Source organism: Rhineura floridana, chromosome 3 (genome assembly GCF_030035675.1).
Source record: "Rhineura floridana isolate rRhiFlo1 chromosome 3, rRhiFlo1.hap2, whole genome shotgun sequence".
Lineage (NCBI taxonomy): Eukaryota > Metazoa > Chordata > Lepidosauria > Squamata > Rhineuridae > Rhineura > Rhineura floridana.
Window position 1 is genome coordinate 93,979,046 of NC_084482.1, and position 25,674 is coordinate 94,004,719.

The window sequence follows — 25,674 nt, forward strand, 5'->3', positions numbered from 1 at the left end:
CTGCTCCAGCTTTAGGATTCCACTGTGGCGTCTGGCTAGCAATTCAAGGGTCCTCTATTAACAGTTCCGGATTATAACTGTCAATTAAAAATGTGAATGCAGAGCTATCTAGAAACAAAACAAACTCAGCAAACTGTCAATGAAGTCCTGCAAGGCAAAATAAAACTTGTATTTCACTCTAAACTCTCCAAACACTGATGACGTGTTGGAGCCAAGTGTATACGAAAGCTCTTAACAGAACTGCTTGATTCATGCATGGCCCCTTGATCATTTGTTTCAGCAATTCAATTGACACAGCAGTGTGTTGCAATGAATAACACAGAGAAGGGATTCATACTTACCCCCACACCCAGAAAGCATTATTTAATCCTATACTTTTGTTTTAATAAGGCCCCTAATATCGTAAGACTGAATTTCTTTTAGCTATGCTTAAAAATATCTGGAGCAAGCCTTAGGTATTCCATTCCCCTCTGGCACAAACTCATCACATGTTTCACTTTAACTTTTGTTTAATCTACACCTACACCAACTCTAACCATGCCGAACACTAGCCAGAGTTCCCAAATAACCATGATTGGGTTTGAAATGGATTTGCAAACCCTGTTTACTGTGGACCTAGTTAGTATCAGAGAAGGTACAACACACACAAGCCCAATTCTAATCACTTAGATATTATTATGGGATTTACTACTATTGTACTCATCCTTCTGTTGAAGAACACATTAAATACCTAATGGCTGAATATTAGGGAAACCTTTCTAACAGGAGAAAGAATGGAGAGCAGGTGCAACAAACACACAGGGTTTTTTATTTAAAAAGAATATTTCTAGCCTTTTAAAGCAAACTGTATATCTGGGCCAACAGACTAAAATGATTTTATTAAAATGAAAACAAGCAATCTATATGTCAGCTTTTAAAACACAAGGGAAGATTCAGAGCATTCAGTGGACAGCATTATTTTTAAACAACAAACACACTTTATAAACTATGCAGGCTTCAGTGCTGGCCCCAGACATTTTCCTGCCTGAAGCAGAGCCCTAACGCTCCCATCTCTGCGAGGGCCAACTTTTTTTAAAGCCTTGATGCACCATTCTGAGGCCAAATCCCATCTTCATCTGTCTCCTCACCCCGCCCATGGTGCCGTCTGAAGCAGGTTATTTCACCCAGCTGTGGTGGGGCTGTAGGGTAACCACTTACACATCCCCCCAAAGTAGGGTGCATATTTGCATACAATGTGCATATGCTAATCGATATGTAGAGATGCACACATAGAAATAATTAATCTCATTTAAAAAGAAAAACAGCACCATAGTAGGGAAGACTGCGACCACTGACTTTTGTTGCCTGTTAAGAGCGCTGTCCAGCTGCTAACTGCTGATGGCTTCAAGGCTCCTGCTCTCCCTTCTTAAGCTTCTCTCTCTTAAACTGGACTCGGACCACACAACCCACATAATACAGGGCTGACCTCTGGGAAGCAAGACACATGAACATCCTACAAGGCTGGCTATCATAAGATAGGTGGCAAGGCAGGATGAGGGCACTGTCACAAAAGCCCCCAAATCCTACCAGCATCGTTCAAATTGTGGGACTGATTCAGGAAATAATTGCTGCCCATGTTATCCATGTGGCTTCTGCTGTTTTTAAGTTCATATCATTTCAAAATAAAGAAAATTAAATACCCAGGAAATGAAGCAAATGAGATTGTATTATGGTTGAGAAGCCCAGACAAAACTCTTAAGGACTTGGGCTTGGATGGAAATTGCGAAGTCATTCCCGTAAGTGGTTAAGACTTGGAAGATAATGGGGCTGCCTTTGGTCGGCTAAAAATCATTACAGATTTGGGAAGGGGGAAGAAATGAAAAGAGTTCTAAGTATATCATGGGAAGGAAGGCAGAAAGGCAGCCAAGCAGATTGGCTGAAAACACTGATAAAGAATTTTATGTACCTGTAGCATATGAAGCCAAATGTAATATGAATATTCTCCTATTCAGAGAATATAGCTTGAGCAGCCTTTCCAGAATTCTGGAAAGATTAAGGTTTAAGCATTAGCATTGTACTGTAGAGGACCACTCAGGATCAAACGTCTGCTTCAATTCAACTTACTTTTATTTGCTAGACAATGGCTTTAGCATATTTTCAGCCATTCATTCTGTCTTATACATTTTTAAAGAGCTATATGTGGTTGTCTTTAGATCTAAAGTGACAACATGGCCACTATGTTAGACTTGTGCAGCTGGCAAATAGGTACCTCTCTGTTGAAGAGTTCTGTGCAACCAAAAAGCTTTCATATGCTTTCACCAACAGAAATTTGTCATCTCTCTCTTCCCCGCCCATGCAAAAAAAAAAAAAAGTATTCCTTTATTTTATCTCTTGGCTCCTGTGTGTTATTTACTCATTTCATAAATTCAGGCACACATTGTTTTATTACATCTGGCTGTACAATTTTATGGATTCTGTTTCTTACGATTTTTTTTCTTTTTTGCATGCTATTTATTTTTGTGTTTGGTTCCTGAGTTGGTCTTGTTGCTGTGTTTTTATGCTTTTATCCACTTTGTACATCATTTCACATACCATTAATTTGAGAATGCAACAACAGGTTTAAGAATCAATAATAAATTCCACTTCTGATTCAGGTTCCCTTCACACCAGTCTTTTGATCAAGGTGTTGTCACTCTTCTCTCTTCCAGTGTCTCATACATTTGTGTTTCATTCCTCCTACCTAAAAACCCCAACTTAGTCCAACCAAGTTGAAAAGAAATTCACTGACCACCACACAAGCTGTCAAATGTACACCTAGATTTAAATTCATATATATAGGCCACAATCTAGCACAGAATTACAACTAAGTACCACTGTTTTCACAAGGACTTAAGTGCAAATGCCTTTCCACTGGACAGCTTCCATAATGTTTTATAAACCCTGAAAAGAGCATCAACCATTAAGAACCCTCATGAAATCCCATTCAGTTAGTAAGCTGCTCTCCTCTTCCCTTAGTCCCTGAGTGAATGAAACCATGACAGGATGTTCTTCAACTGGCTTGGCCCTTCCCACATAGGCTAGTGAGAAGGGTAAATGGGTGTTGCATCATGAGGTGGGGTGTGTTTGGACATACAGGGGGGCATGGAGGGCTTTGGGTACAGGAAGATGGGGAAGAGGGCATGAAAACAATAGAACTTTCTGAATGACTTTTTTTTCAGAGGGAAAAGCATCAAGATCACAGATCTTTTTATGTCCAAATTCTGTCTCTAAGTCAAACAATGTACATTGCTTTCGATGCATCAAGTATTGATAGTGTTGACAATGGCCTGCTTCACTCGACTTTGTATGCCAAACTACAGCTTACCCGAACTGAGTGGAAGTGCGGGCTCCTGGAGAGGAGCTTTCAGCTGCCTTGCTCCTCCCCAGATTTTTTTTAAAAAAACTTCTATGCCACACTGAGCTAATCCAATGCTTGTCTGAGCTTGCCATCTAAAACCAGGCTTCTGGTTAAGTCCTCTCCTTGCTAACCATGCACTGTAGCCAAGAACAAATCTCAGCTACAGTTCATAGTTAACACGGAGAGAGCTTAACCATGAGCCATGGTCTGGATGGCACACTAAGCCAAACCTTAGTTAGACCAGGGAAGAGCAATGAGCCCATGAACTCCTGTCTGGGAGTCCATACGTTCATGTGGTTCTGGTGAGCCATAGGGCATGAGAATACAGTCAACGAATCAGAATTTCCATCACAACCCACATTTTCGTACATTACTGATCATACTTATAGTCAACTCTGCCTTTAGGAGGCTCAAAGCAACTTTCATTGGCTTTCTGTAGCTATCTACCCAGGCACAGATCAGGATCACACCCACACAGCTTTCACAAAGTCACAGCATTAAGTGCCCCCATATCGTTCATTCACAGCTCAGGCTGACCATTACCTGCCACATATTGACAGTTATAGATAGGGGGTCCAGGGCCATTTACAAGATCACTAGTGACATGTTCTTTTCTCTGTTTTGTTCTTCCTGCCAGCCTCCGATCTCCCGGTTCACACATACAAAAGTGGACCCAGCAACAGTCAGGGCAGCTTGTGTGCAGAAGAAAACATACTGTGCGAACTAAGAGTGAAACACAGACTGCTGGAGTAATTCCCTAAAACATCTTTTAAAACACTGCTTGGTTGGAGTAAAGATTATTGCAGCATAAAACACTCACTCAACTACTGATCAAGTAATAAAACAAAAGTACCACCACCATTACAACATTTGCAGAGGGCCCAAACTTACAGAGGGCAGAGCTGAGCCCTCCCTTAAAAGAGGCTCCCTAGTTCAGTGCTAGAGCACATTCTTTGCATGCAGAAGCTCCCGACATCTCCAATTCAACTCCCAGGATCTTTAGTTTAAAAGGTCAGGTAGCAGGTGATAGGAAAGATCTCTCCCAACACACTGCATAGCTGCTACCAGACAGGGTAGGCAATATAGGGCTCGATGGATAAATACTTTGACTTGATATACAACAGCTTTGGTCACTACTGAGTTGTCTCTCCAAAGCATATTACAAATGCCTTATTAAGTACTGCCATAATGAAGCTCTCTGTAATAGAAATGCATCTGTGCTAGGAAAAGAGCACAGCAAACTGCCTTGTTTGTGAGACCATTGGTCAATCTAGTTCAGCGTTGTCAACACTGACTAGCAGCAGCTCTTAAGGGTTTCAAACAGGAGGCATTCCCAGCTGTAGCTGGAGATGCCATGGATTGAAACTGGGGCCTTTTGCATGCAAAAATGTGCTTTGCTACTGAGCTATGGTCCTTCCCAATAAAGCTTGCTTTATTGAAATGGCTAAAAACAACCCAACCCGCTAATTGAATACCTGATTTAGGAACCATATTTTATTTTATTTTTTTAAAGACAGCTAAGAAGTAAACACCTTGAACAAAGCCATATGATCATTTATTTTTAAAAAACAAAAATCTTGCTCCTAATGAAGGAAGAATTGGAAGAACAATGCTTTGCTGCTGCAGTGAAAAGGCTACAGTAAAGATTACTCTTTCTCCTGACCTGCTGAAAGGGGAAAGCATAGCATGCATGACAAGATGCAGTGATATCATCCATAAACCAAGATACTAAAACTATGTCTCCTCATAAGCAGCTATAAAAGTCAGTTGCCATATCATTTATGTGCACTTGTTAAATAGAAGCATAAAGGCATTATTGATGTCCATGGTGGCAGACCACTGACACAGAAATCTCAGAAGGGATTCAGGTCTTGCCTTTAAAAAAATTAGTTGGATTTTTTTTTGCTAAGTTTGAATAGTTTCAAGGATACTTAGTGACACTGATATAGATGTTATTAAAAACCTCTGTTACTTATGACTCCAATTTAAGTATTTGTGCTCACCATACTCCCAATACTCCCAATTAATGCAGTTTAACAGCATGACCCTAAACAAGTTTTCTCAGAAGTCCCAGCGTGTTCAGTAGGATTTACTCCTAGGTAAATGGGTCCACGATTTAGCCAGCCAGTGCAATCAATACATACCAATCAATACATACCTACTCAGAAGATTCAATGGGACTTATTCCCATGTAAGTGTGCATTGGATTGCAGCCTCAGTCTTTCAAAGTTACAGTATTGATTTGTTCTATTGTATAAATTGTAATTGAAATAACCTGCTACATAATCTCCAGAGATCAAAGTCTTTTCTCATTTATTCCTATGAACAATTTTTTATGGATGTGTGAAAAAATACTAAGATTTCATGACTGAAGTGGTACGGTTTTGAAAAACCTCATAGGGTGATATCCTTCTGAGTCATATACAGAAGAGACCCACTGAAATCAATTACCTTAAGTAGCTTAAATCCACTCATTTCAATGGGTCTACTCTAGTTATGATTCATGCTGGATATCACCCATACTGATTTTAATTCCACACAAACATACATTTTCACTGTTAGATAGCCAAGAGATAAGAAACCATAAGCCCTTGTGAACTTTGTTATGTATGGCCTGTATTACATTTCCAAACATTGGTAAACTTATTAATCAATCACTGCACATCTCCCCAGGGTTCCAGCTTTTTAATGCTCTATCCCTTTATTGATCACAAAACTCATCGCTCCATTAATGGAACCACAAATGGAGTAATAACTGGGAGAAAGAGAGAGGGGAAGGGGACTTAGCATGTGGCTAATACAAAATGATTGATTTGACCAGCATATATTTTAGAGACTGCAGCCTTGCTGAGACCCTAAGAACACCAAGATGTCGAAATATAACCTATACGTCACTTTTCTTTTATTAAAAAAAGTTACTGATCTGCTAAAAGTGAAAAAACTAAGAAATACAAACTAGTCATCTATAGATAGGTTCATGCTAAACATGCTGGATACGAAAGAATTAAATTGTTATTTTGAATAAAGTGAGTTGCAATTCTACCTAAAATAAGTACTTTAAAAAAAAAAGGTAGGAAGATACAGATCTAACTGCTGTGGTTTAAGAAGAAACTTGGTCATTAAAAAAGCCCAATAACTTTCCTGATTTGGACACTATACAGGATAATCATTCACATAAGCCCCTGAATTTCAGCCCATGCTGATCCATAGCACTCCTACACTATTTGATTGTGATGCCCCCGCAAATGCGCCCACGAACACGGGGTTCGGTTAGTTGTCATATTTGGTTAGCTGGATCCATAGTTACTCTTTCAGTGCATGCAATGGCACCTTTCAAGCTCCAAACGTTTATCCTTCTGCAGCTGGAGTTTTTGCTTGGGATGCATAAACATTCGAAGTTTTATTTATTTATTTATTCCATTTATATCCCGCCCTTCCTCCCAGCAGGAGCCCAGGGCGGCAAACAAACACACTTTAGTGGTTTGTTTGCCACCCTGGGCTCCTACTGGGAGGAAGGGCGGGATATAAATGGAACAAATAAATAAATAAATAATAGAAACACTTAAAAAAATCTTAAAAGTTACTAACCACGAGGAAACAGTGAACTTCTCCACAAGCCAACAGACTAGAAAAGAGCGCCAAAATCCGTGGATAGACCAATAAGTGAGAGGGCGGCACTGCTAACTAGTTGGAAGCCTCTTAGAGGGTTCAACAAAAACAAAATCCATCTTTCTTACCTTGTTTTAAGGCGGGCAGACAGACCAAAAACACAGTAGCCAGCATCAACAGCAACAACCTGAACCTGAAGAGCGAGAGAAATCAGGAGTTGCAAGCGCGCCGGTGCGGATTTGCACTTTGTGCGGTTTCGTCTGTCAGGATCCCTTTTGCAGAATCTCGGCTGGAGGCAAGGACACTTGGGAGAAGAGCTCGAGCCACTATTGCAGAGAAGTTTCCCTTTTGCAGATTGCGGGAGGAGCCTGCAGTCGTCACAACGGGGGAGGAGGTGAAATAAACCAGACAACATCAATGATTGCAAAGACGCGCATAAATGCTCACGGAGAACAGGAGATAAAAGTCGGATGGAGCGCGGAACAAACGGGAGGGGATATTCAGAGCGATATTTTGCGGTGAGCCACTGCAACTGTAGCTAACGCCGATCGAGTTGGCAACGTTTCTCCAACTGCAGGCGAATCAGAAGCACGCTGGCTGGTCCTCCTGACACACCGTGTCGCTTAAAGGCTTTATGCAGAGCAGCAGTTTTAGAGATCCATTAAGAAGGTGTTCACCATGTCCGGGAGGAGGGCAGCCCTTTTTGATCCTTTTAATTGCATGCAAGAAATCCCGCCCTCCCCCAATGAAACGGCCAGAAGATAATGCAAATGATGCCGCAAAGACTATTGCTGGCTTTCCATTGCAAAGAGATTCAGGACCATTGAACATGAATCCACTCTCCACCCCCAAATATCTGCATTGACTTTGATCCGGCAAACTAGCGCTTTTGGCCTGGATCCAGAAATGCCTTTAAGCCCACAAGTAGGGCTCGTGTTTCATGAAATGGTCTCTGAGCTTAAAAATAAAAAGTATGTGCCTGCCTAGGGAGCGTGATCCGCGAAATTAAAGTCTGCATAAGACATCTGTTGTTCAGGTTTCTCAGAGATGCAAGACATGGGCCACTTAGATCGTTATTTACCACACAATTGCTTTTCCAAAATATAGTAGGGTCAGAGTTTGTCAAGCCTTTCTCATCTTAGCACCTGAAATGTTGAAACTGAGGATGGTTTAGGAGGGCTGAGAGGTGGTGGACTGCATGGTCTTTGGAAGTACTTTTAGGGGATACAGTGGTACCGTTATCACGCCTACTTTACCACTGTAAACTGCACTGTTAAATTGATTCATTGGTGCAGTTAACTTAAAGCATTAGTCACGGATTAAATTTATTCACTGATTAATTGATGGGGCTGGAGACTAGTCAAGATATGGGATAAAAGCACATAAATCATATAAGCAGCAAATAATGCATTTGCTCTCCTGTACTAAATTTCATGGGGGTAAACCCCAAAACATGGTATTTTCTTCAGTTTACATCAAAAGACTGAAGAATCTTTTACACATAGTTTTATGTGTAAACCACTAAGATCTTCATTTCTATATGAAGAACTAGTTGCAACTTAAGCTGACAGTGCCTTTGTTTTGACTCACAACAATCAACATCAATATGTCTTTTAAGCCTGGTGGCTTGGGTGTAGTCATATGTCCACTAATTTGGTAAGCCCCCAAACAGTGGTTTTTATCATATTCATAGGTCTGGACAAGCATATAGTACATGCTTAGAAGACACAATAATCAGGAAGCCAAGCATTGGCTCTCTCCATTGTTTCTCTCCAACAAGAACAGTACAGATGCAGGAAATTTCTCACTCCATCCAGGTTTAACCACGTCCAGTGCCACCTAGTGACTACCTATATAATGACAGTATGTTTGTTAAACTGCAAGTTATCGCACACTTACGTGCTGTCCTTGGAGACATTTTAACTGAGATTTTACAATATGTAAATTTATTTACATTTAATTCATTAGTTAAAATCCAGATAATTAAATTATTATAAATTATTGAAAGGTTGAAAGCATAAAATTATACTTTAATACAGAAATAAAGTATCATAAATTTGTGCTGTTTTACAACATTTACATTTTATAAATCATGCAAATTGATGGTACTCCATTAAGCAACAAACATTCTTTGTGAAATGTCTTTTTAGAAAGTTAAAATATATATCTGCCATCATATAGGTTTTATATTTCAATGGTTACCTTGTAGGTATAATTTTAACAAGACAGATGGTAGAAATAGGTCTTACCTTTGTATTTGTAGATATCCTGAAAAGAGGAGAAAGGATTAAAAAAAAACCCACTACCACTCATTAGACAGTATTAAAGACTGGGAAAAAATTGAGTTACTTTCCTATAATTAATACTATCAGTAGCTCTAGCCAAACAGCCAATGTACAAAGTGAAATTCTACTCACAACACCTCTCTCTCTCTCTCAGGATACCCATTTGCAGAAAGAACACAGTTACAGTACATTGAAATTGACAGAACTGCTGTGTTATGTACTTGTGTTAATTTAGGGAAGCCTGTACACCCTGAGACAACCCTTATCTATGAATGAAGGGCTTTTCTGAAGAAAGACAGGAAAATAGGATGGAAAATCTTCCTTTTTAGATAGTCCTAAATATCTCCCAGTATTCCCCATATGACTCGAAGCAGAGGAAGTCAAGTTACTGCTCCCTATCCTATGAATCTAATATGCAGGGCTGGCAAAATACCAATTGGACCGATTGGGTCCAATCGGGCCCTGCACTTGGGGGGGGCGTGCGTGGGGGGGAATTGTGCCTTTTTTAACCCTCGAGCGGCAGCGCTGTTTTTCTGTTTCTCTAAATCTGCCAAGTAGAAGCCTGTGCCCACACGAGCTCTCACAAATGTGCTCATGAGCGCAGCGAGGAGGCTGGCAAGCAGCATGATATTATCTTGCGACTTCCTAGACATTGCTCGCTTTCTAGGGACAGGGGTAGGTAGAGAGGGACGCCAGATAAACAGGAAAAATTGCTATCTCTTCCCGCTCGCATGTCATTGTTTCAGTTTCTGCTGCTTTGCAGAAATTGGCGCCCACCATTCTCTGGTCTGCACATAATCGTGGTAAATTGTATTATGTACACGTGAAGCAAAGAAGTAATAGAAGAGAACTCTCAGATCAAAATCACCATATAATAACAAATTTCGATGGTTGAGCTGCTCTAAATTGTTCATTTTGTTGTAATCAGTCAGTGAAAGAAGCATAGAATATAGATAAGATTTTGCTGATCAAAAAGTGAGAAAAATGTAATTAGCTTTGATTTGTTTTAATCTTTTAAATAAATAAATAATGTTTTACAAAAAGTTGAATAAAAGTACATTTTAAAAAATGATAAAAATGGACCATCTTAATTTTTCATTTAAACTCACATTATTATACCAGAACATTGTCCTTTTTCTGTCCAGCACAATCACTTTTAGGGCCCAGCCATAAGGTTCCCAATGGGGCCCCACATTTGCAAACGCTGGCCCTTCTAATATGACAATCTTGGGGAGGGGTGTCGGTGTTTCAGTAGCCACATTAGTTCAACAGAATAAAAAAACTTCCAACTGACCAATTCAAGTGTTGGGGATGGGAAGAGGGGAAACATCTGTTGGGTGGCATAGAACTTTTTGCATAGGCATTCATAGCAAGGGTCACTGTCCCTGCAGCTACTCTTTCTCACAGGGTTATGGTGAGGATAAAATGTAGTGGCAAAATGATGTACATCACCTGGAATACCTTAGAACAAGAGTGAGATCCAGCTGCCCAGATCTTGTAAGTTCAGGCCTGTGGCTTCCTTTATGGAATCTATCCATCTCTTGTTTGGCCTTCCTCTTTTTCGACTCCCTTCTGTTTTTCCCAGCATTATTGTCTTTTCTAGTGAATCATGTCTTCTCATTATGTGTCCAAAGCCATGTTGGTCTATTGTAGCAAACCCAACAAACAGTCTTGTGATCACCAATGTATTATGCTGTAAACCTTCATGGATTAGAGTCCACCTCATCAGATGCATCTGATGAAGCAGATTCAAGTCTATGAATGCTTATGCCATGACAAATGTGATAGACTTTCAAGTGTCACAAGACTCTTTGCTGTGATTATTAGTAAAGTCTAAAAGTTGGACTAGTTTGCACTTAAGGCAAAACTAAGGGCATGAAATTTACTATAACCAAGAGGTCAGCTATTGCAGTAAAGAGCCACACATAGAATGAAATATTGGTCTGTTTGTCCTTAGATTTGGAGAAGGGGGCATTTTCAGTAGCATGGGACATTATGACCTGACTGCTAGATTTATAAAGTTTACCCCAGCAACAGACACAGGGTTATAGTTCTGCTGCTGCTTTACACAGTTGAATCAGACAGAAAGAATATCTTGTAGGAAGTAGGCAGGGAATAGGAACTGGTATATTACGGGTCAAGACATCATGCAGGCAGACTTTTTCCAAGTCCACAATCTGAGACAGGTTGCTCCCCTTAGGAGTTGCAGAAGGGAAAATTCTGCCCATGTTCAACCTGTCCTGTCAATGCAGCACTTATATTGTGGCCCTGGGCTCCTGCTGGGAGGAAGGGCAGGATATAAATAAAATAATAAATAAATAAATAAATAAAAATACACACACCTGATCAAATTCTTAGTAAAAGGGCAGAAAGCTTGTTAGGGGAAGAAAAGCCATGGGCGATTGTGTTGGAACTGAATTTCACCCAATTAAGCCAGGGTGGAGGATGAAAGGAGGCAAACCCTATGCTTCCTCCAGGCAAACTTCCAGTACCCAATGAGAGCATAACGGCAGGCAGCAGTAATGGCAATCACCGTTGTCTTTTCTTTCTCCCACCAGCTCACTGGCAATTTTTCCTTTGCAAAGGCATAGCAGCTACCGTAGATGGAGAAGACAAAGATTGAGTTAGCGTTGGCTCTCTTTCAGAGGTAGAGATGACAGTTGAGCAAGTGCTCAGATATTGTGTTTCTGTGTGCGGCCCCCCTACCTACCTTTTGTGATGTTCCTCTTTGCTGAAGTTTTCAGAAGTCTACAAGGGTGAGTATGATTGGGCTAAAATTAGGAGTCAGGGACTAGAGCATGACATTTCCATTAAGGCCCACCCTACCTTCCCCTCACCCAATAATTCAGGCAATGATGGTCAATCCAGATGTGATACTAAACGTATCAGTTAAAGTAACTCTTTTGTTTTAACAAAAATTCCTCTCCCAGGCTAATACTACCGGTGGGAGCCCCCTCTGCCCCCACCCCCAGGGCCAGGTAGCAGCAGCTTCAAGATTTTCCACTGGGGCTACACTCCAGGAGGGAGGGATTAAAAAAATCTTTCCTCAAGCTATGGTCCTGACACATACCCATGTCTGGTGGTAGCAGTAAAGTATACAATAAAATAATATTTTTTAAAAGCCCAAAATGTAACACATTGAGCATCCTATCTCTTTAGGCCTTGTGATGAGCCAGCCTTGCAATCTAATCATACGAATGTTTACTTGGATATAAGTTCTGCTGTGTTCAATGGGTTTTACTCCCAGGTAACTGTGCATAAATTTTCAGGCTTAGAGTCTAGTACAAAATATTAATTCAGTGATAGCCAGTGTGATTCAGTTATTAGAAAGACGCATTTCTACCTGGACAATCAAAATTCATATGACTGTTGGCCATGCACTTCTAGTGTAAACTACCCATCTATAACATGTGAATAGTAACTTTTCTCACATAGCTGTTGTGAGGTAAACATCACAATGCAGTTTGCTTATTAAAATTCTATAGAACAGAGACGTTCAATTATTTTTCTGGAAATGTTTGGTGCCCTCTAATGGGTATAAAGCAGTATGGCATACAAAAGAAGCATCAACTGCCTGTCATTAGGTTTCTCCTACAAGCTTTTGTTTTATCAGTCACTGCATGAAATATATTGGTTGCTCCAGTAGTGCTTCTTCATATAATATTACTGCGACAAGTGAGTCTACTCAAAGATGAGGGAGGCAACAGGACAATCCACCCACAAGCACTTTTAAATTTCATTATTTTTTCCGTTTAAATGCCATTAGATTATTATACTATAATGCAAAGATCGGCAAGCTGTTGTTAGACTACAGTCCCCATCAGCCCCAGCCAATTCGTCCAGTGATCAGGGATGATGGGAGCTGGAGTCCAACAATACTGGGAGGGCCATAGGTTCCCAATTCCTGTCTTTTAAAAAACATGAAAAATTTTCCCTTTCACCAGTCTTATATCATCAAACTTTATGAGGCAGATCTGTCTTGATTTACCTGTCAGTAGACAATCCAGACCCCAATATGCAAGCCAGATTGTTGGTTGAATTCTTGGCAAACAACTGGAAAATTAGCCTACTGAAATCTTTGTTGACTTGAACTGAGTGGGTCTACACATCACTCTCTTGTCTTATTAAAATCTACTTTTATTATTGCTCACTTTCAAAACATAATTCTCTGTTAAAATGTTTCCACCTTATATTGTTTATGCTGCGTAAATAGTGGGCATTGATAACAGAGAATTCTTCAGATTTAGTGTTTTATCCAACAAAGCCATCCCATTAGTGCAAGGACTTCCACCTGCGCAAGGGGACTTCCTCTCTCCACAGCACATACACCCCTTTCAAATCTGTCCTGGGTTTCCCTCAACTCTCCAGATCAGATTTGAGGTGTGGGGGTGGGGAGAAGAGAGGAGTCCTATTTTGCAGACAGATGTCCTTGTGCTAAAGAGATGACTTCATCAGATACAACCCATAGTAAATACAGTTTTGTGTCATCATTCATAATCAAATAGTTATTTGGCACCCATATTGTAATCACACATAGCATAATACAGCGTAATTAGTCTGCAAAATATATGCATTCACTAATTTGCATTTACTACCCTCCTCTCAAGACTGATTACAAAATCTCCAAAACATGCACATAAACATTCTTTTTCAAAAAGTAACTTAGTCAAGAACAAGAAAAAACTTCCTCCAAATTCACCCATCTCTACTGACTATCAGTTTAGTTATTTCTACTAAATCTTAAAGCTTTCTCTTTCCTGCATAGTCAAAACTGAAAGTGTAGTACAGTACATCATCATTTATCCAAATGACTTAGGTCAGGCGTGGGGAACTTTTGGCTCTCCAGATGTTACTAAACTACATGGTCAGGGATGATGGGAGGTCTAGAATATTGTAGAATAATTCCAAAGTTTTGGAATAATAGGAATTTAGAACACTAAAAGGGATACAGAAATAGGAGTCTCCTGATGAAGTTATGAAGTGGATAGGGTACCAATAACTAAAAGGATAACTGAAAGGTTAACCTGGATAACTAAAAGGTTCAAGGAAAGAGAACCAGCTTGTGAGGGTTCATTATCTACAAACTATCTACTACAGGATAGAAGCATTTTTTCCTCAAGTTTATTTAAAAATTCAACAAACAGGAACATGCACTTGAGGGAGATTTCTTGGTGACTGCAAAACAGTATAAGGACATATGTTCAAGCACTCTTTATTATTAAATACACTCCTGCTTTGTGAAACTCTGGAAGCAGGTAGCTGTTGCTTCTGAACCATTGCAGCAGCATCTATCATATGATATTTTCATGTTTCTGAACGCTTTGTGAAGACGAACAAATTCTCAGTTCCCTTTTTCAAACTTTGCCTATTACACATACTTTTTCAGCTTCAAAAATCTTCTTACTCATGCACCCACCTCTCTAGATCACAAATGTTTAAGAACAAGGCAACAAGAACTCAAGGGGTTTGCTTCTTAGGCTGCCAACAGTATTCAATAGTGTTTGCTCTTTCTTCATGTGAAGGACTGTATGTGTGTTCACAGAACTATATGTCTGGCATCTGACTAAGGTGTTTGCATTTTTGCTTCATTCACTACTTGTGAAGCCCAGAAGCCATATTTAAATGTAAGAATCACAGTCACCACCAGTACAGCAGTGGTACCTAAAAGGGATGACGCCAATGACAACCACCACTTATCTGGACAATCCACTGGCTCAGAAGCTGTGAAAACAAGTAAAGAGAAAAGATAAGCAAACATTATATTGCAGAATATGGCCTGACACCAATGCCCAAGTCCCTCCAATTCCATTGATTGAAATACTGCTAATCAGGAACGAAGCCTACAGAAATCTTTTAATATTTTTAGAAATGTATTTATTGTATGTATAACCTGCTCTTACATGGGGTTTCTAGTGGCCTCCCATTCAGATTGCCAACAGGTTACATCTGCTTGGCTTTGAGAATATTGTTTATGGGCAATTCCCTGTAGTCTTCAAAAGTCTATATTCAACACTTTTAAACTACTCTTGGTTGTAATCCTGTAAGGAAAGTAACCCTATAGTACCTTGCAGCATTTTCTTTTTAGGAAACAATTTTTGCCATTCTCACTTACCAGCAAGGATCTCCAAAGAACATACATACTTACTTACTTATTTATATTCTGCTCTTCCTCCCAGAAGGAGCACAGTTGCCTGCTTTGGATGGGGCCCCTCTAAAACAGCAGGTCAGTAGTCTGAAGGTGCTCCTAGATCCATCTTTGTCACTAGAGGGCCAGGTGACCTCAGTGGCTAGGAGTGCCTTTTACCAGCTTCAGCTGGTAAGACAGCTCCTGCCGTTTGTGGGCCAGGATAGTCTGACCACTGTTGTCCACCCACTGGTAACCTCCAGGCTGGATTACTGTAATGCGCTCTATGTGGGGCTGACCTTGAGGTTAGTCCAGAAACTGCAGCTGATGCAAACAAAATGCGGTGGCGAGACTGCTCACTGGGCAGGGTATCGGCAATATGTCACCCCGCTGCTGAAAGAATTGTGCTGGCTGCTCATCTGATACCGGGCCAAGTTCAAAGTTCTAGTTTTGGTGTACAAAGCCCTATACAGCTTGGGACCAGAATACCCAAAAGACCATCTTATCCCTTCCCCTTCCTGCTGCATGCACCATGTGCTCTCCCCAAATTTGCTCTAGGGTGGGGGGAATCCACAGAACAGATTTGAAGGTACGCAGAGGAGAGGGGGGAAATGCTCCATTGTGCATGCAAATGTCTTTATGATTATGGAATGTTCTTGGTGTGCTACATTGGATGCAACCAGGGCTGGAGCCAAAGGGCAGCCAGATGGGGCCCTGACTGAGGGCCCCGTGGCCCACAGGGGCCCCTGAAGGGCCAGTTGTTAGGGTGGGAGAGTAGCGCTTCCCATTCCGCAATCTGCAGCAGGGTACTTGCGGCGGAAGCTCATCATAGAAGGGGCATGGCGGAGATCATTTGGGAGAGAATTCCATAGGGTGGGGGCCACTATTGAAAAGGCCCTCCCTCTGGTCCTCACCAGCCTAGCTGTTCTAACTGGTGGGATCGAGAGAAGGTCTTCTGAGGCTGATCTTGTTGAGCGGCATCCCTGCCGATGCTGGAGGCTCTCCTTCAGATAGACTGGTCCAAAACCGTATAGGGATTTAAAGGTTAAAACCAACACCTTGAATTGGGCTCGGTAAGCAACCGGTATCCAGTGCAACTCCTTTAACACTGGAGTGATATGATCCTGCCGGTGGCTGCCTTTGATCAGACGAGCTGCTGCATTCTTTACCAGTTGCAACTTCCGGACCGTTTTCAAGGGTAACCCCACATAGAGCGCATTACAGTAGTCTAGGCGAGAGGTGACAGCGCATGTACTACTGGTGGGAGCAGATGGTTGGAAAGGTAGGGGCGCAGACTCCGTATCAGATGGAGTTGATTCAGCGCCGCCCGGCTCACAGCCGAAACCTGAGCCTCCATGGACAGCTGGGAATCAAGGATGACCCCCAGGCTGTGGACCTGGTCTTTTAGGGGCAAACAAACCCCATTAAGCACCAGGTCTATATCCCCCAACCTTCCCTTGTCTCCCACAAACAGTACCTCGGTTTTGTCTGGATTCAGTTTCAGCTTATTTATTTATTTATTTATTTTATTTTATTTATATACCGCCCTAAGCCAAAAAGGCTCTCTGGGCGGTGTACATAAGAGATAAAATAAGCACAATATATAAATACAATAAGTATAACAAAATCAAAGATCAAAACAAACAATAACAAAGAACCAACAACGTCAAAATACAACAATAATGAAAATACTGATAAAATACACTATAAAATACAATTTAAAATACACTTTAAAATGCCTGGGAATATAAAAAGGTTTTCACTTGGCGCCAAAAGGATAGCAGCGTTGGCGCCAGGCATACCTCATCGGGGAGACTATTCCACAGTTCGGGGGCCACTACCGAAAAGGCCCTAGTTCTAGTCACAACCCTCCGGGCTTCTCGATGGGATGGCACCAGGAGGCGGGCCTTAGATGTTGAGCGCAGTGTACGGGTAGGTTCATATTGGGAGAGGCGTTCCACCAGGTATTGCGGTCCCATGCTTATTCCTCCCCGTCCAGCCACTCACCGACTCCAGGCACTTGGACAGGGTTTCTACAGCCAGCCTCGGTGAAGATTTAAATGAGAGATAGAGCTGCGTGTCATCCGCATACTGATGACACTGCAGCCCAAATCTCCTGATGATCGCCCCCAGCGGCTTAATATAGATGTTAAACAACATCGGAGAGAGGATGGAACCCTGTGGCACCCCGCAAGTGAGAGGCCAAGGGTCCGAAACCTCCTCCTCCAATGCTACTCTTTGGTACCTACCGGAGAGGAAGGAGCGGAACCACTGCAATACAGTGCCTCCCACGCCTAACCTCTCCAGGCGGTCCAAGAGGATACCGTGGTCAACGGTATCAAAAGCCGCTGAGAGATCGAGAAGGACAAGGAAGGTGCCTTCGCCCCTATCCCATGCCCTCCTCATATCATCTACCAAGGCGACCAAGGCTGTTTCAGTCCCATGTCCAGGCCTGAAGCCCGATTGAAATGGATCCAGATAATCCGCTTCCTCCAAGTGCGCTTGCAACTGCTTTGCCACCACCCACTCAATTGCCTTGCCTAAGAATGGCAAGTTTGAAACTGGGCAGAAGTTATTCAAATCTCGAGGGTCCAAGGAGGACTTCTTTAAGAGTGGTTTTATTATTGCCTCCTTGAGCGCTGATGGCATTACTCCCTGTTCAAGTGAAGCATTTACCACCAGCTTGATCCCCTCGCCCAGTTTATCTTTACAGCTCATAATGAGCCATGATGGGCAAGGATCGAGTAAGCAGGTGGTTGGCTTTAAGGTTGAAAGCACCTTGTCCACTTCATCAGAAGGAAGAAGCTGGAACCTATCCCACACCACCAGAGCAGCACTGGTCATCTCTGGCTCACTCACTGTATCCACAGCGTACGGAATAGCACTTTTGATATGATCGATTTTCTCCGTGAAGTGCTTTGCAAATTCATCATAGGTGACCTTATCATGTTCCATCGGTTCCGGAGCAACTGGACCGACCAGGCTCCGGACCACTTGGAACAGTCTCCTGGGACAGCACTCTGCAGATGCAATAGAGGCAGCATAAAAATCTCTTTTTGCTGCCCTTATTGCCACATGATAGGTTGCCGCCGCAGCTCTAACATGTATTCGATTGTCATCAGAGCGAGACTTCCGCCACCGGCGCTCTAGCCGTCTCACCTCCCGCCTCAGAATTCACAACCGTGGGGTAAACCACGGTGCCGTCTGAGTTCTATTCAGGGGGAGAGGGCGTTTCGGAGCCACCCCGTCTAATGCTCCGGTGATTGCGGTATTCCAACCTTTCACCAGGGCATCAGCCGTGTGGCTGTGTGCCTGCTCCAAATCCCCAAGCACTTTCAGGAATCCATCAGGATCCATCAAATGCCTGGGGCGGACCATCTTAATGGGTCCTCCACCCCCACGGAGGGTTTGTGGCATCGAAAAGTCTACCTTCACCAAATAGTGGTCTGACCATGACAAGGGTATGATGGAAGTATTCCCAATTTTCAGACCACTTCCCTCCTCTCCCGAGACAAACACAAGGTCAAGTGCATGCCCGGCTACATGGGTGGGCCCCATAGAAATAAGGTGCAGCTCCCAGGAAGCCATGGTTTCCAAGAAGTCCCGAGGTGCCCCAGTAAGAGTGGCCTCCGAATGCACATTGAAGTCCCCCAATACCAAAAGGTTTGGGGACTGCGCCTGTACATCCGAGACCACTTCTAGCACCTCAGCCAGGGAGTCCGTCGTGCAGCGGGGTGGACGGTACATGAGCAGAATCCCTAAACTGCCCTTTGGGCCCAACCTCCAGTACATGCAATCTGCCACCCTGGTCTCACAGAGAGGAGGTTTGGTGAAAACCAAAGACTTTAGATAAATAACCGCCACTCCCCCTCCCCGACTACCGACCCTCGGCTGCTGTGCATACGAAAACCCAGCCGGGCACACGGCAGTCAAGATAGGAGCAGCTGCATCATCCAGCCAGGTTTCCGTAATATGCCAGGTCCGCCCCCTCATCCAAAATCATATCGTGGATGAGGGATGTTTTTTGGGCTACATTGCACAGCAGGAATCGAAGGTCAGAGTATCGAGACTGGCCACCCCTAGCTGTCTGTTGGCTCTGGACAGGCCCAGGACAGATATTATGCATCTCTCCCTGGTTCCTCTTCTCTGACATGGCCTGCCCCTAGCTCCCCACCAGCATCTGCCGCCCAGCCTCGCTATACGTTAGATACTTAGATACAACCCATCATTTTTTAAAAAAGAATCCTACAAATGTTGATTCCTTTATGGCCTACACAATGAACTTAGTGACTGCCACCCAGTAGTTATACAGGGAGATCACCACTTTGAAACTTTAGCTACATTGTAATTTTAGATGCTTCATATTTAGTTGACAATGGATTGTGAAACCAGTGTTAACCATTAGGAATGCCTTACAAATATTAGTTACTTGCAAGGAAAATCATAATTAAACAAAGGAAATGGCTTGTCAAAATGAGATTTCAGTACTATATTCAGTACTGAACATTTGTCACTATTTACCCCTCTATTTGTACATGCCTACCACCCTAATACAAACTCAAGAAGCTAGCCTGGTGGAAGCAGTATCAGTTGTAGAAAAGGAACAGCCACTGAAATTTGAAAGAAACTCAGGGTCCTTTACCCAAGCTCCAGTATATTGCTGAACATAAAAACTCACAACTGGGTGCACATAATTGATTCACCTAATGGGGCTTTGCAGATCCATGAAGCGTTAGATGAACAGGGAGCTGACATCAAATATCCCACCCCAGGCTCCATCTGAAGACACAACAGCTCAGTATCTACAAGAGTCCTGAAACACAAAGTGGGCGTATAAGTCTAAACAAACATGGACAAAAGAAACTCGCTTTATGCTGCAAGCTCTTTAAGGTACTCAGTAGTTTAGTTTGGGAAGGTGTACGTGCATAGTCTAATCCTATCGCTATTCTCTAATATTTACCATTTGGAAGACTAAATAGTCCAACATATACTTGGATCTAATACTCAAGACACATATTGGGTGTGTTGGCTGTTTCAAGGCTTTAGTACTTAAACATGAAGATGCAAAATATTGTAAAACAGTCATTCATGGTAATGTTTATCATGCAATCGAATGCTGTCTCACATTGTTATGAGCTACCTTGTTCTATTATTAAAAAAAAACTTGTCCCCACATAAAAGCTCTCCTTTCCTTTGTATTTACATATAACATCAGCAAAAGATTCATCAGTAAAAAGGGTTATGAGTTTCTCAGGGCTTAACAACTCATGTTAATGACATGATTAGCAGGGTTGGCGCCAGATGGCGGCCAGGTCAGGCCCTGGCCGAGGGCCCTTCCTTAGGGTGGATGGGTAGCACTGTCGTCTGCAATCTGTGGCAGCATCAGCTCCCAACCCTGCCACAGATCGCAGAGAGGGAGCTCCCAGGCACCCCCCTACTACTATGCAGGCCCGCAATGCGCACCTGCATGCCCCACCTACCTTTTCCTTGAAGTAAATGCTGGCTGTGTTGTATGCACATGCCTGCCATCAACCAAGATGGCAGCTGAGGCTTCCCTAATGGGCTAATGCCTCTGCTGCCTTCTTGGTTGGTGGCAGGCATGTGCATACAGCATGGCCAACATTTACTTCAAGGAAAAGGTAGGTGGGGTTGGTGGGTGGGTGCTGGGGCCAATGGCAGGCTGGTGCCCAAGGGCCGTGGCATGCCTGGCACTGCCCCTGATTATTAGCAATGGGTTTTAAAAAGGAAAAAACCAGCTGTGGGAGTGGAAGGGACTGTCATCAGGAACGCAGCACATGAGAAGTGAAATTTAAGCCTTCCCTATCCAACCACAACATTAGTAAAAAAAACCCACATTAGCATTATTTATTTATTTATTTATTTATTTATTTCATTAAACTTATAGACCGCCCCATAGCCGAAGATCTCTGGGCGGTTCACAAGACAAGAAACATCAAAAAATACAATAAACATGTAACAATATAAAACAGATTAAAAGTTTAAAATGTTAAAAAGTTAAAAACAATGTCAACGCATACTAAACATATTAAAAAGCCTGGGTGAAGAGAAAAGTATTAACCTGGCGCCGAAAAGATAGTAACGTTGGCGCCAGGCGTATCTCCTCTGGGAGATCGTTCCACAGTTCGGGGGCCACCACAGAAAAAGCCCTCTTCCTCGTTGCCACCCTCCGAGCCTCCCTATGAGTAGGAACTCAGAGGAGGGTCTTTGATGATGAGCGTAGTGTACGGGCAGGTTCATAACGGGGGAGGCGTTCCAACAGGTATTGTGGTCCTGTGCCGTGTAGCATTAGATGAACTCTTTGTTTTTTGGGAGGGGATATCACTCTGTGCCATCCCCAAAATTGCTCTGGAGGGTTGGGACAACCCCCAGAACAGGTTTAGGGGGTGCACAAAGGGAAGAGAGAAGGAAAACATCCTGTCATGGAAGGAGAAATCCTTGTACTGACAAAACATTCTCCTTAGCGCTACTTTCAATACAACCCATATTTACTGTATAAAAATCTATCTAGACAAAATATACTGGAAATTTATATCATATTCCACAATGAGTAAAGCTACCATCTGTCAGTTATTCCAGGCAAAATAAATGCAGAGCAACAACAGATGTAAAAAATGTATACATTACCTCTGCTGTTTGACTGCTGTGGGTCAGGCTCTACATTGCTACTGTATATACTAAACACAGTGATCACTTGGGTTATCTAAATACATGATGTGTGTTTTTTGATGTTTTAATTTAAGTACAGAGGTATTTGCAGCAGCTGGCTCTGAGGTCAAGGCTCCTGGGTGGGGAAGAATAAATTTCTAGGCTGAGTCTTCGACCCTCAGCAGCAACAGGAGAGGTGCAGTAGCCGGAACACCTGCAGCGCAAACTTCTTGCCACTTACTACTGCTCTGCCTTTTGCTACTGCCCTCTCTGAAAGGAGGAGAGCAGTCAGCCCATCCACGGGGAAAGACAAAGACACACACACACACACACACACTGATTGCAACAGCCGGCTTTGAAGCAGAGACTCCTGGGCGGGGAGGAGTAGAAAATTCCCAGAATAATACACCTGACCCTGGACTTGGGTGGATGTTTATGTTTGTGCTTTATTTTTATTTTTTTATCATCTGGTGGAGGACAGGGGAGAATTTTTTTATTTTTTATCTTTGCTTTGGCAGCCAGGATTAGTGTGCTACCAAAGCTTTTGGTTATTGTTTTATTTTTCTTTTGTTTTATGTATGACATATTATTTTGACTTTTAATGATATTATAAGTTGCTTGGAGACCTTTGGGTAACAAGCGACTAATAAATCGAATAGATGAATAAAATAATAAAATTTAAAAATAAATATAAATAAATAAATGGTCAATTCAGGAACTTAATGGATGTTTGGCATTGGCATGATCCCAAGAGACCTATGTGACCAGCATTCTTATCAGTTACTAGTGCAGTGTTCAGGAGAAGGCTGTATAGATTTATGGGTTCTTTGTAGTAATCTGTTTACTTACATATTTAAAGGTTAAACAGATATTACAAGGATGGAGTAGCAAGCATCACAGGGAGGCTGTACTAGATTCATAGCAACATCAGTCCCAAAGAAATAGCAGCATAGCAGAATCTCAGACTTGGGATGTGCTGGAATTCTGCCCAATTCGGATTTGGCACTGAATTTTCAATTAATTATTCTCTGTCATTGTGGATTGGATTTTTATGCAGATTGGATTTTTATGCTGCTATTTTCAAAAATTGATATATATATTTTAAAAAATCACCTCTAAAATATCAATATTAAGAAAAATAATTGTATTTCTATTTCCTTTCATTTATCAGTATTTCCTTTCAAAACATCAGTGCTAATATCAATGTTTTGTGAGGGGAAAACAACCCAGATCAGTAAAAGCAGCAGCTAGCAGACAAAGAACAAACTTGAATTGATAGGTGCCTGTTAGCTCAACAGAATGCTTTTCAAACCAACACCAGCCAATGGACCCCTCCCTAACTCAGAAACAGAAATCCCTGGACTTTGCCAGCCAGTTCAAAACTGTTCCTTTTCAAGACCTCATTGTTCTTACCGTTAACACTCAGAAAGCATAAACCAGTATCATAGCTTCCTCCACGGAAGCTATGGGTATGATAAACTAACCATTCCCTGTTTGATTGCAGATTAACATCAAAGCTATATGATGCCCATGGTTTCCACCAACTACATGGAACTTGTGAAAAGAGAGCTGCTTAAATTTACCTCTCTGCTAGTTTTTCTTCTGTTTGTGAGAGCCACAGTTTTGGCTGGAAAGCTGGACCCACATCGAGAAGCCAAAATTTTTTAGAGACTGCTTTAACTAGCCAATCCTGCAAATGATTAATAGAGACATTAGACCAAAATACCATGTCTAAAAATATCCGATATCCCTCAAAATTAAACTTCACTTATAAACTTCTTTTAAGCAAACAACTGTATTGTTATGAGTTGGGGGGGTTGAAATGGATGATCCCTATGGGTCACCTTTCAAGCCTCTGATTTGGAATCCTGTGCCTTGGGGCTGGCTCTGCTAGCCAGATGAATTTCTTTTGTTAAACAAATAGAGTGGCCAGGTAGTTAATGGGCCTATTAGGTGCCCAGCAACTGATGAATGAGCCAGGAAGATCCTTTTGTCATTGAAACTCTTCAGGAGAGCCTCCCCCCCCTCCTGGAGCCTAGGAGAGGTTTGTGTTGTTAGTTGTGTCTAGAGAAAGGCTGGTGACTGAAGGCAGGCAGAGAGACTGGCTCTCTGCACCATGACATTTGGGGTGCCTCCTGCAACCCAGATGGAAAAACTAGATTAGATTGCTGATGCCTTGACAACCCTCCATCTTAAGCTCAGGTTGGAATGTGTATAAATAAATAAACCATATTTAATAAAGACACTGCAGTCTCCGCTGACCTTTTTCCCAAAGGAAACCAAACCCTGGAGGAGAGCAGGGACCCCAGAAATCTCACCGCTTGGAGATTGGGGAGGCGCACAACAGTATAAATGTACACTGCACAAACTAGTACGTTCTCAATCAGTAAAAAGCTTGACTTGGGAACTAATTATAATGGCTTAGCACAATTACACAAATGTGCAGACTCCCAGAGAAGAGTCCACAGCCACTTTGCTCCTCCCTGGCCCTTTTTGTTGTCATGCTAAGCCGAGGTTTGCCTTAGCATGTTGTCTGAACCCGGGATCAGGGTTAACTCTCTTCAAGCTAACCAAAAACTGTAATTCTTGGAGCTTAACCAGAAGCCTGGGCTTGGACAACATGATAAACCAAACCTTGCCTAAGTGAGGTGCAGCAGCAAAAAGGACCCAGGAGGAGCAAAGTGGCTGCAAGCTCCTCTCCAAAGCCTGAGTGCTCACACCAAGCTATCAACTGGCTTAGTGTGACATGTGAAGACCAATGCATTTAAAATAATCTTGATGCCATCTTTTTTTAAAGGAAAGCAACTTTAAGAGAAGAGATGGTGAGGAAGAATCTACTTTTTGTTCTAAATTGAACCCCAGTTACTTCTACACCTCTGGAGTTTTACAAGTTCTCTCTGTTTGGAGTTCTGCAGGGAGAGGGGGAAATTGCTAGGGCTGATTTATAGAGAAGTTAAATATCAACAAGATTCAGCAACCACCTCCACCCTCTCCGCTGCTTCTCTGCTCCAACTTTCCTTCCAAAACTGCTAGCTTATAATCATAATAAGAATAATTTTTAAAAGGTTTGGGAGCTCTGCAACATATAACATGCTGTTAGCTTCACCAATAACATTTTAAACTAGGTATGAGTGGATTTCCCTGTTCCATTACAGTTCTGTGAGTTGGCTCTGCTTGTGCCATGCTCTATTTTCTTTCCAGTTTAAATTACTTCTGTTCATTTGTTACTTTTTTCCAGTCCAGATTACCAATCTGTACAAGCACTTGTGCAAAGTGATGAAGCACAGTGCAAAAAGGTATTATAATATTGTACTTTATGGCACCAAGGTTCTAGTTTTGCACAGTATTTCATCAATGCACAAACTACTTACTCAACAGGGCAGGAAGAGATGGGAAAGAACAGAAGAACTGAAAGCTGCAGCTAACTGCTGTCACACAGTGGTCTGTACAAAGACTTGAAATTAAAAGCAAAATAATATCTGTTTGTTAGCATATTGATGCCTCTTTGCAAACAAAACCAGATAATTGAGCAGTCCCAAATCCAGCAAGACATGTCAAGTAAAATTTGCAAGCATTCTTAGTTTGATGCACCCAAAACCTTTCTCACAGCATAA

General features: G+C 42.1%; 2 protein-coding genes across 2 annotated transcripts in view; both read right to left on the minus strand.

The window, feature by feature from the left end:
- STK32A (serine/threonine kinase 32A) overlaps positions 1–7,575 on the minus strand; it is a 126,761-nt gene extending 119,186 nt beyond the window's left edge. The window contains exon 1 of the mRNA XM_061616936.1: positions 7,114–7,575. The gene's annotated coding sequence lies outside the window, so the exon portion shown is untranslated. The remainder of the gene's footprint in view (positions 1–7,113) is intronic.
- A 6,975-nt stretch (positions 7,576–14,550) lies between these two features.
- LOC133378773 (uncharacterized) overlaps positions 14,551–25,674 on the minus strand; it is a 196,288-nt gene continuing 185,164 nt past the window's right edge. Inside the window, exons 43-45 of the mRNA XM_061613399.1 lie at positions 23,644–23,750; positions 20,098–20,207; positions 14,551–14,991 (exon numbers count right to left, since the gene is read on the minus strand). Of these exons, the coding sequence (XP_061469383.1) occupies positions 14,834–14,991; positions 20,098–20,207; positions 23,644–23,750 (375 nt within the window). The 3' untranslated portion in view covers positions 14,551–14,833. The remainder of the gene's footprint in view (positions 14,992–20,097; positions 20,208–23,643; positions 23,751–25,674) is intronic.